This window comes from Montipora capricornis, chromosome 1 (genome assembly GCF_036669925.1).
Source record: "Montipora capricornis isolate CH-2021 chromosome 1, ASM3666992v2, whole genome shotgun sequence".
NCBI classification, from domain to species: domain Eukaryota; kingdom Metazoa; phylum Cnidaria; class Anthozoa; order Scleractinia; family Acroporidae; genus Montipora; species Montipora capricornis.
Genome location: NC_090883.1, coordinates 26,121,678 through 26,133,692, shown reverse-complemented (window position 1 = coordinate 26,133,692; position 12,015 = coordinate 26,121,678). Strand labels below are relative to the sequence as shown.

At 41.6% G+C, this 12,015-nt stretch overlaps 1 protein-coding gene across 2 annotated transcripts in view; it reads left to right on the top strand.

Moving 5' to 3' along the window:
• The window catches only part of LOC138037190 (neuropeptide SIFamide receptor-like), a 75,650-nt gene extending 64,222 nt beyond the window's left edge, over positions 1-11,428 (top strand). The window contains exons 2-3 of one of the 2 annotated variants that reach the window (XM_068883175.1): positions 8,675-9,150; positions 9,575-11,428. In XM_068883175.1, coding sequence (XP_068739276.1) covers positions 9,045-9,150; positions 9,575-10,602 — 1,134 coding nt within the window. In that variant the 5' untranslated portion in view covers positions 8,675-9,044 and the 3' untranslated portion in view covers positions 10,603-11,428. The remainder of the gene's footprint in view (positions 1-8,674; positions 9,151-9,574) is intronic. The other variant, XM_068883178.1, reaches the window with a different exon arrangement.
• Positions 11,429-12,015: the final 587 nt, after the last annotated feature.

Sequence of the window (12,015 nt, the reverse complement as noted above, 5' to 3'; positions counted from 1 at the left end):
AAACCCTGATGATACGCCTTTCCCTGGTCTAACACTGAAAACCAGGAGTTCCCTCCAAGATTATCCAGTGTCTCTTGGATTCTTGGTATTAGGTGCCTATCTGGTACTGTATTACGTTTCAGCTCCCTGTAATCCACGCACAGGCGTAACCCTCCATCTTTCTTCCTTACACACACCACGGGAGATGAATAATTTCACTGAGACTTGGTTATCCATCCCCGGTTAAGCATATCTCCAATGTAGTGTTTAACTTCAGCATACAGGGGACGGAGAATTGAGGAATAGCTCTTCTGAACTGGAGTGGTGTCTGACAACTCCAAATTTGATTGAAGTCCCTCTATCCGTCCCATATCATCATCAACTTGGGAGAATGACGCAGCCTCCTCCTCTAGCATGGTCATGGCCAACTGGCGTTGACTTTCTGTCAGGTCACCTAACACCACGCCTGGTGTCTTGAAGGACTTTCTTTCATTAGCAACTTCCCTGTTTACTTGATGTTGGGGTACTGACGGGTTTCAATTCTGGAGTGAGGTACCACCTGTTCCCTTTGGATCCTCAGCTTCCGTACGAGGGAGGTCCTTTCTTACTACTTCCAAAGGGGTAACCGATTGCACTAGCTGCAAGTGTCCCAGTAGCGTTCGCCGGCAAAGGACTACATCATGCTTTGAGGGGTTACGGACTGTAATGTTCACCCTGTGTGGCGACCCTTGCGGTAGGGTGAGGAGCTGCTCTACAACTTCCAAGTCCGCTGGCCAAGGCATACCTGGGTCTGGTTCAAATAACACTGGTGTCCTCTCCTCTAGAGAACCACAGTTAATTCTACACGGTACTGTCACTGCCTGCCCTCGTGGTACCGTCAGATTGCGCTTACCATTCTTCAACACACCCATGTCCTCCATACTTGCATTTTGCACGAAATCAACCAACGCAGTAACATTCTCCTGTGCTACTTCCTTTAAAGCCGTATTCATGATGTCAACAATGGAGCTGCTTCCTTCGGTTTCTCTATCCTTCAGTACTTCTTCTATTACATTGTACCCAATGATTGGAGTTTCCAACTCATCTCTTGCAATGAGGAATGGTACAGTTAGAGAACTTGATGACTCTGTGTCCGACGAGAGCTGAAACTGTACTTCCACCCACCCTTCAAATGGTATGGTTCCACCATTTGCTGTTCTTAAGTTCAGTCCTACATCCTCGCCAAGCAACTCTTCAATGTAACCCGTATCCCAAAGGGCTTCGACTAGGACTCCGTTGAGAACACATGACACCTTACACTTCTTGCCAACCAACCTTGCAACTACCACACGCTGCCTGGGTGTCAAATGACTAGCAAATACATAACCATCCCCCCGAAGTACTGGCGAACTGTTCCTAGCTTCCATTTGCTGAGAGACCCTTGTGACTGTCCCAGTGACGTTTCTGACAACTTTGACCACAATAACGAACTGCTTTACAACCTAAACATTGTTTGAAACTTTGTTGGGATCCTGCTGCAATCCTCTGACAATTAGCACACTGGTGGGACTTTATAAATCTGTCCTGGGGCGGGGCTACTTCCTGTCCCTCGGCTGTAGCCCCCGCCTGTTTCCCGGCCCTGATCTCCGTTTCCGACGGATAGAATAGTCACTACTACCACAAATGTGGCAGTGGTCGCACACCTGCCCCTTTCCTTCCTTTTGACAGTCGATACAGCCCCTTGGGTCCTGATACCCTTGCAGATTCTGATTTACAGGTAGGGGCCTGGCGAAACGTTCCTCATTGGTTAGATTTCTCTCAACTGATTCTTTTAAAGTGGTAAGTTCTGAACGGACCACTTGTAGTGCCGCCATGAACTCCCCTTCTCTAGGACTCTCTTTTTTCAGGGAGTTAAGCTTCTTAGCGGTTGCCCCTTGTTGGATGGATCCCCCTTTCCCCTTTTGATGCATGCACTTCGTTCACCCTTGGGTTCCTTTAATTTGACGAGGGGTAAAGCCCAGTTTGGATTTTCTTTCACTTTCTTCCGCGCATTTTTCTTCTTGTCACCCGTCAGGTGTTAAAAGGTTTTTATCAAAAGAGAGGCCGGTACGTTTCTTCGAACAAACTGTTCAAAAACAACATTTGAGGAAGCACTATCTCCATTAAAAAGCCGCCTTGAAGAGCGAGATTAGGCCTTAAGCATCTTATCGACAGAACATCATCTGAGGTAATTTTTTTCTTTTAGGTTAGGGTTAGGCGACAAAATCTTACCATCAGTGTGTCACAACGTACAACCCAGCAGTGTTACAATACTGGTGCACAACTGGAGTTTCATTCAAAACCAGCAATTGCTGGCAGACACGCACCATTGGCTCAATTGGTTGAACACCGAGCTGCCATGCAGGAGGTCGTGAGTTCGACTCCGGCCGGATCAACCCTCAGGGTCTTTAAATAACTGACGAGAAAGTACTGTCTTTATAATTCTGGTCAAATACCTTTTGGTTCAGAGACCCTCTATTTTTTTCGGATAGGGACGATAAACCGTAGGGCCCGTCTCACAACCATCATGGAGTTCCTGATGCTATGTGGGCTGTTCTCTGTGGTACATTTTGGTTTCATGCACGACAGCGTTTCAACGAGTAACCACTCCTAAGCTCCTCGTGGGTAAATAAATATAAATTATGACTATGACTTAACCTCCTATTCTGACTACACAAGCCCGAGTTTCAACATGAAAGTTTGTTTATTGAGGGCGCGTCAGACAGTCATACAATGCAAATAAATCCTGATTACAGCCTAGGTCTATATAAATAACACGTGAAGGTTTATAATCTTATGAGAAGAAGTACTACGCCAGATACAAAAAACCACTACAAACCACCCTTTAGAACTGGCCAAAAGCATAGGTGGGAACTTCATCTAATGGAGCAGCACAAGAAAGATCCCGATGAAAGGACAACTAAACGGCATATGCAAAACTGATCGAACGAAACAGAAAAACAAGTGAACAAAGAGACTGACCGACCGAAAACGCTAAAAATCTCCCGCTAAAAATCCTTGACACTCCTAACAGCTCCCATGATACCCTAGGAGCCTTTCTATCGCGCCGACAGAATACTAATTTCTGAATAATTCATTCAATCATTCTACCGCCAGTACCCTGCGAGCAGAGTCTAGATAAGTTGGAAAGAGGAAAGTAGACTCTGCCAGCCGCCTCGACTTTCTATGATTTGCCGCTCATCCAAAGAAATGGATGAGTCAGTACAGTTTCGGCTTGTCAAACCTGTTTTTTTTTTATTTGTGCGCATGATCAATCGCCACGCGTCGTCAATATTTTTTAAATTTACAACAGCGTGACAATTTGTAAATTGTTAATTTCCTCCGTATGTCGGTTACAGAAACTAGTTTGCCAGAATTGAGAAACCTATTAATTTTCTTAGCAAAAATTGAAATGGCAATTTAAAAACTTGGACTATCTTGAGTTTTCTACTGTTTGTTTTGGTTTTGTGGTTTTACGGTTACTAGTCACGAGTGACTGACTCCCGAATACGTTTGAATTCTTAACGCATGCTCAACACGAAATGTTGAGCCGGCTGGCAGAGTCTACTTTCCTCTTCCCGACTTATCTTGGAAGATCGAAAGAGACTCTGCTCGCAGGGTAATTATAAACCGCCAGATATTACATTTAATATCATACAAGAAAATAAGATTACTGCGGAAGTGAATGTTTGTTAAAGCAAAACTGTGAATTGCGGGGTTTCATAATTATCTGTAACCACAAAAGGTACACCGTGCATGTCAATCACATTGGTTCATTTGACAAATTTCACTGTTTAAATGTCATTAAGTTTTCAACATAAGTAATGTGTGTTTTTAGAAGTTTCTGCATGAAATAAAAGCTCAAACTTAACACCGGAGACACTTTTTAATTAACGACTTTTAAAAGATATTCGTCCCGTCCTGTGCAAAATGGCTTTTGGGAAATTGTTTTTTGCCTTTACCGTTCAAGCGAGTTTTTTTTTAAGAATTTATATCCTTCTCTTTTTAGAAAATAGGGTGGTGTCTCCAGGCTGTGCGACTCCTGTACGGTTTTATGGTTTATGATCTATTAATTTAAGTGTTCTTTGACACAATATTCGCAATTTGAAATTGGACTAACTTTGTTTTAAACTGGCTGTTGTTACTTTTTCATTCTCTGAGTAGTTTTCTCAGCACAGGTTGTAAAGTTACGTGCTCTCCTCTAACTTAACACAGCAGACATTTAGTTATCTACACTTAGTTATCTCCGGGTAATCCGGTTTTCCCCAATTAGTGCTCCAGCGCTAGAACGACTAGACAATTAAATGAACTTCCTTCCTTTCCTCCAGGCTGTGCGACTTCTGTATGGTTTATGGGTCTATCAATTTAAGCTTTCTTTAACACAATATTCGCAATTTGGAAAGACTAACGTTGTTTTAAACTTGCTGTTGTTACTTTTTTATTCTGTTCCTTAGTTTTCTCAGCACAGGTTTGCAAAGTAAAGTGTTTTCCTCCCAATAATATGCTAATAAAATGTAAACTGTGAAACTTAGTTATTACTTTGTGTTTTCTTTAATTTAACTGTTTGGATTTTTAATTAACTCTATCTATACTATAAAAGACCTGAATTTGTGAAAGCTGGTTAGTTGGAGTTAAAAATTAAAGCTCATTGACAGTTGAAGTTGAAAAACTGGTTCAAACAAGTCATAAGCCATCGCAGACCAAGACTCACGTAAGAATCTGTTGAAGAAATTGTAGCTCTTGACCATGCATGATGGTGATGTTTATTTACCGGTGTACATCCGTCAAGCGAGTGGAGATCTCGCAACACTTCACCTTACACACTTGTGAAGAATCCGAGGCTCCAGCTGAATATTGGTTCCTCACGTTTCTCCCTCACCGGCCTCTAAACATTGCGAAAAATCCGGATATTTTGTACACGTTGGAAAGGAATCCAAATCGAATCCAGATTTTCAATAGAATTTGCAAATCGCGCTTGCCGCTTTTGCTTACATTTGGTTAAACCGATATGATATGATGATATTTTATTATTTATGCACGGTAAAATCATCAGCTAAGATTACAAACAATGCTAAAATCTAAATTACAAAAGGTAAAATTTTAAAATGATTACAATAAAATACAATTACTATAATACTATATTAATTCTAAAGCTGCTTTCCATGAATGCCGTGCTTTATACTAAAATATGTCTTTAATCAGATTTTTGAAAAGCTTAAGAGACTCTGCTTGTCTCGCTTTGAAGGGTAAGCTATTCCAGACAGCAGCACCTCTATAGCTGAAGCTGCCTCTATAATAATTTGTCCGCGGAAACGGAACATTAAGCTTTCTTTCAGAGTCTCTTAAACTATAAACAGATTCGCGGTTTGTAAATTTAGAACATAGATATTCCGGTGCTAGCCCCTGAAGACACTTATAGACCATTGTGGCCAGCGCAATTTGTTGCTGGCTAACTAGATTTTTCCAGCCTAAAATTTTGAATAGCTCGCTAGCATTTGCATCAAAATTAGAGAAGGTCAAAACTCTGGCTGCTCTAATTTGCAGTTTTTGTAATTTGTCATGTAACGTGATACCACAGTTTCCCCAGACGACATTGCAGTAGTCAAAGTGCGGTTGAAGTAAAGCGTGATAAATAGAGCGCAATGTCGTCTGAGGAACGAGATGCCTTATACGTTTGAGGGCTCCAATTCCAGAAGCTACTTTCTTTGTCAGTTTATCGACATGGCTACTCCAGTTAAGATTATTATCAATAAGCACGCCCAGGGATTTAGCAACAGAAACTTGAGTGATAGGAGCACCATTAATCTCGGGAATTGGAGGATTTGTGAGAGCATACAACCTCTGCCTTGATCCAATCAGCATAAATTCGGTTTTTGTCATGTTCAGGGTAAGTTTGTTTGCTATCAACCACTTTTTAACATTTTCTAGATCATGGTTAAGTCTTGATTCTATGTCGCCTGTATTGTCACCCGCATATGTTAGGTGGGTGTCATCTGCGTACATCCATGGCATACAATTCGTTAGACAGTTTGGCAGATCATTGATATATAGCAAAAACAACAATGGACCCAAAATAGTCCCTTGAGGGACGCCGCAACTTAGTGAGCAAGTTTTAGAAAGTGATCCATTAATGGAACACTTTTGAGTGCGGTTGTCCAAATAGGACTTAAACCAGTTGTAAGAAATGCCATGTATGCCGTAATTATTTAATTTAGATAAAAGGATCTCGTGATTAACCGTATCAAAAGCTTTTTTTAGGTCTAGGAAAACAACAGCGTTTATTTTTCCTCGGTCAGTGTTGTAAGCCCAAGTATCCGTAGCCCCAAGTAAAGCCGTAACGGTGGAATGAATAGAGCGAAAACCAGATTGGCATTTACATATTACGTTATGCTTTGTTAGGTACGCATATAATTGGTTATAAACTATTCTTTCGAACACTTTGGCTATAACCGGGATAACGGAAATTGGGCGGTAATTGTTTAGGTCATCACGTTCCCCTTGTTTGAATAGTGGAGTGACCCGTGCACACTTCCAGTCGTCTGGGAACACACCTACATCTAATGACTGATTGAAAATATAGCACAGCGGTTTGCAAATAAGATCCGCGCATTCACGAATAAGTCGAGAAGAAATTTTGTCAAGGCCGACTGCCTTTGATTTTTTCAGTTTATTCAGCAGTGAAAATACTTCATTTGTGGAGGTTGGGCGGAACTGAAACTCCTTATCCGTGCTAGTGAGATAATTCAGATAGCTGTTGCCATCTGAAGAAGGAATATCACTAGCAAGTTTCGGGCCAATGGTAGCAAAATAACGATTAAATTCGTGCGCTATTTCTGCTGGAGCTGTTACTGATTGCTCATTTACATTCAGTTGTTTCACAGACGTTTCCACGAAATCTCGGGAAGACAGCTCATTGATGATCTGCCAGGTTTTGCGGGAATCACCCTTATGCTCGTTTAGCATATTTTGATAATAAACTTGCTTCGCTAGGCTAGTGGCACTATTGACTTTGTTCCGCTGTCTTTTAAAGTGAACCCAATCATTAGGATTTTTTGATCTAATTGCTCTGAGTTTCAAAATATCTCGATCGTGCATCTGTTTTTTAAGCTCAGAAGTAATCCATGGGGAACCCCGCGCGCGAACACGAGTGGTTCTCAATGGAGCGTGCTTGTTAACAATAGCCAAAAAGGATTCCTTCCATTCATTCCACACATCATTTGGATTGGAAGAATTGTTTATGTGATCCCAATCTTGAGATGCAACATCGCTACGAAATTTATCACGGTCAAAACTTCGAAAATTCCTATAGGTTATATTAGTGTGACCCTTACTCTGTCCATTAATGGCTAATTTTCGATAGACATAGACCATGCTGTGATTGCTAATGCCAATATGACGCACACCTGAGCATAACACCTTGTCAGGACAGTTAGTAAAAATTAAATCAATCAATGTTGCAGAAGTTTCGGTTATTCTTGTTGGTTCTGTTATGAGTTGTTGAAGACCATAAACATCCGTGATAGTTAATAATTTGCGTGTATCGCTGTCAAACTGGGATGCGGCCATATTGCAATTTAGATCCCCTAAAAGGTAGAATTCAGTATTAAGGGAATCCAATTTCCCAATCAACTCTTCAAAAGGTGAAAATATACTAACAAGCGAATTAGGTGGTCTATACCACGTAGCAACAATAAATGATTTAGAGCGAGGTTTGCGTATTTCAGTACAAAGGTTCTCAAGACTGTCCATGCAAAGATCGTTGCGAACGGAAAAGTTAATTGACTTTTTTACATAAAAGCAAACGCCCCCACCTCCATATGTAGTTCTACCACGTCTAACTATATCATAACCAGAGATACTGACCTCATTATCGGTGATGTATTCATTTAGTTTAGTCTCGTTAATTGCGAGAACATCTATATCGTTACTTACGAGAAAGATCTTGAGTTCATCAAGATGAGTGGTCAATTTATTTATATTCAGCGAGGCCAGCTTAAAACCGCGTTTGGAGGGCAATACTCGAGAACGATCAATAGGATTTTGAGTCGGACTTCTCGATGACTCCTGACTGTTGCCTTCCAACGGCACGGCATTAATGGAAGGCATAGTAAAAGTTCAATGAGCTAGACCATGATAAAAATTCTTAAAAATACGCTTGTTACCTGCAAAATTCAGGTGTAGACCTCCACGGTTTAACCCCTTTTCGTTTATAGTATTGTGTTCAATAAATCTCCAATCATTCTGACGACAAAACTTCGTCAAGTGCTTGTTCACCTCTGAGACTTTATCATTAAGCCTGTCCTTTCGTGTTACAAGTCCTGAGACTATGACTTGAGCTTCGGAAGACCCCTCTATCTGTTTAGCGAGATCAACAATAGCCTCTGCAACTTCTTTAGATGTTTTGCCGTTTTTAGCCTTCAGATCGTTTGTACCTACATGTAGCACCACTTCATCAGGCTGGAGCTCTAAATTAGGCTTTAAGTGATCTCTCATGGCTTTGGTTGTGGCTCCAGAAAATGACTTGAGCTGAGGCCCAACCTGGATTCTAACATAGTGAAGTAGCTAGATAGGTAAAACAGCAACAGCTTCGACAGAGGATACCTAAAGTTCGACCCAGGATTCGAGCTAGGATCCGAGCCAGGATTGGAGCTAGGATCGGAGCCAGGATTCCAGCCAGGATACGAGCTAAGATGAGCTTTCTCCGCTATTTATTCTCGAATCTCTCGGTTAGGTTAGGTCTCGAATCGGTTAGGTTAGGTCTATTTAGGTTGGTTCTAGTCTAGTTAGGTCTAGTTAGGGTTAGGGTAGGTCTCGGTTAGGTTAGGTTGGGTCTCGATTGGGTCTCGAATCATGGCTCGGACCCTAGCTCGGATCCTGGCTCGAATCCTGGTTCGGATCCTGGCTTTATTCTTAGTTTATCTCGCTTCGACACCTTTCTGGGCGAACTGAAAGGAACATTCACATAGAAGGACATAAGCACTTACATACATCTTTTTTTTTTTTAATCACGTTAGTTACATGTTTTCCTTTAACTTGATCTCACCGCTATGAGGAATTTACTCAAGTTCGTCGTTATTGTCTCAACAGATAAGTCCAGATTCCTTGAAGGTAAAAATAAAATGAACGGCACCAACAACGGCACAGAAACAAAAGGTAAGCAAATCAAAACGGGTTTGTTGTTCTCGGTGTTTACCGAGGTGGCTCATTGTTGTTGATGGCTTATTTAGTCCAATAGTTTAATACACGAAGTGCCGGTTCGCCTTCAACAGGATCACCTCGCTTTGATTTCGTTTCCCTCTAAGACTATTCGGAGGCAAAACCATGGATTCCTTTATTCCACCTCCCGTTATACCTCAGTCCTTTTAACACATTATATGTCACCATATTCCCCATCTGGCAACTAATTTCCATCCATAGCGTTGAAAAAAACAAACAAAGAGAAAAGATCTATCGGTATCGGATTATCTGGGTCGAACGTAACCTCTTTAGTTCCAATGCTCTAACAATTTGCGTTATGGTCTGACTTGTTATCATCATCATCATCATCCTCATTATTACTATTATTATTGTGTTTTAGGAACAAGCGAATCCAGTTCCACACGACAAGTTCCTGGTTATTTATCATCGAACGCCCAGATTGCTTTGACATCAGCATATGCAGTTACCTTCTTGATAGCCTTTTTTGGCAATTCCTTTGGCTTGTTTGTAGTGTTGAAAAAATCTTCTAGACGTGTAACGAACTGCTTTATAGCAAATATGGCTATTGCAGATCTCTCATTGACTATAACAGCTATGCCACACACAGTCAAACTTATTTACAGCGGAGGTCTTTGGTTTGGAGGAAAATTGGGAATCGTTACTTGCAAAATGCTTTTCTACGCTATTCCTATCTCTATAGTAGCTTCAGTGTTAACAATATTGTTCATTTCCTTCGAGAGATTTTATGTCGTATTCTTTCCTCTTCGAGAAGCAATTTTCCAACGACCAAAGATTCTGTCAACGATGATATGGGTTCTATCGTTTGCATTAATGTTCCCTTACGTGTGTTTTTCTGATTTGGCATTTGATCCGGTCACGAATGGTTACTACTGTGCCCTTGGTATGCCTAGTAAAGATCTCGAGGAAAGATATCACATATTCAAAATCTTTCACATATCTCTTTTCGTCATAATGTACGCTTTGCCACTCTTCATAACCATCATTATATACACTTTGGTATGCTGTACACTGGTTCGTCAAAAAAATCCAGGCAACATGACCGATAGCAACCGTGCCGTGGTTGAGAAGTCCAGGCGCAAGGTCGTGCGACTATTGGTTGTTATATGCGTTGTTTTCGCGCTGTGCTGGTTTCCAACTTACGTCAATCATTTCTTCTGGTTTGTGCTTCCTGATCAAGAGGACAAACTACCATACGTTGGAAGCTTTGTATTTTTTTGGATAGGTCATGCAAACAGCGCTATCAATCCATGTCTGTATATACTTCTGAACGATGGTTATCGTAAGGCCCTTTTTGCGCTTTTAAAAAACTTACGCGGACGGGGAACAAACGTAGCTGCTACGAGAAACCCGCCAGCGCTGGTCAAACTGGATGCGAAAACACCATAAACATATCTCTGAAGCTCTTGAAAGTACACGACAAGGAACACGGCCCAACCCTTTTTTTAGCTTCTTAGGTAGAGACTTTTTGGGGCCGTCACATCTTATTCGGGACTGCGTGACAAATAAAAATAACGGAAAAGACGAACTGATCACGAACAGGTTGTGGCTCACATCAACCGGTTCGTCAGTAACGCCACACTACCGCAAAGGAAAGTTTTTGACTTCAATAAGGGGAATTCACAAGAGTTTTGCTGGGGCATGAAAGCATTCTCTGTGTTGCTTTTTCAAACCTGTCCCCTACGATCTGTTCACGAAAACTGGCAAATTTTTAAGGCAACTATTTTATCTATTGTCAATAAGCATTATCCTAAGAAGCTTTTAAAAACACAGAGCCTTGAGGCGCTCAACTCGTAAAAAACCTCGCCTATTCAAAGTGGCTAAATTACGCAACACTGCATCAGCCTGGGCTGCCTATCGCAAGCAGCGTAAAATGACTACCATCGCCATAAATTCTGCTAGGAACAGTTTTTTCTCTGGTATACTTGATGAAAATCTGAAATCCCAACCTAAGAAGTTTTGGAAGTACATCAAATCCAGGCAGCAAGATTGTGCTGGTATCCCAGCTCTTCGATCTGAAAGTGGAACCCTGTCGGACCCCAAAGAAAAGGCAGAAACCTTAAATAACTACTTGAAATCTGTTTTTAAAACAGATGCGCCAAACGACACCCTTCCCACCTTGGCTCCGAAAGACATACCAGCCATTGGAAACATCTGTGTGACTGTGAACGGAATCGTTAAGCTACTAAATCTTCTGAAACCTAACAAGGCTTGTGGCCCAGATAAAGTCTCTGCTCGTATACTTAAGCTACAAGCAGTTGCAAAAAGAGTTGAGACACTCACTGTTGACAACCGTACAATGCGTGTCATTCAAGTCAGCGCATCTCCAACCCCTCTTCCTTCCCAAGCAAAGTTGTTTCCATTTCCACTTGGCACTCAGACTAAAGGGTATCAACATTGAAAAAGTGGAGGTGGGAGGGAGGGGCGTTTAGCCTTTTCTTATGAACTAGAAGAGGGGTTTTAGGAAGAAGAGGTGGATTTTTCATTCAGTGTCTCAACCTTTTTGCAATTGCTTGTAGCACCTGAAGAAACAGCCGTAATCGTACGAGAAATCCCCTTTCAGCAATCCCTGGATTCAGGTGAGGTACCTTGTGACTGGAAACATGCTACGGTTGCCCCTTTACACAAAAGAGACGCACGATCATCTCCTACCAACTATAGGCCAATTTCCATGACGTCCATGATATGATGCAAGTTGCTCGAGCACATTGTAGCAAGTCGTATAATGAAACATTTGGATACTTACGACCTTCTATCCCCTTTCCAGCCCGGTTTTAGAGCTCTTTTCTCTTGTGAGACTCA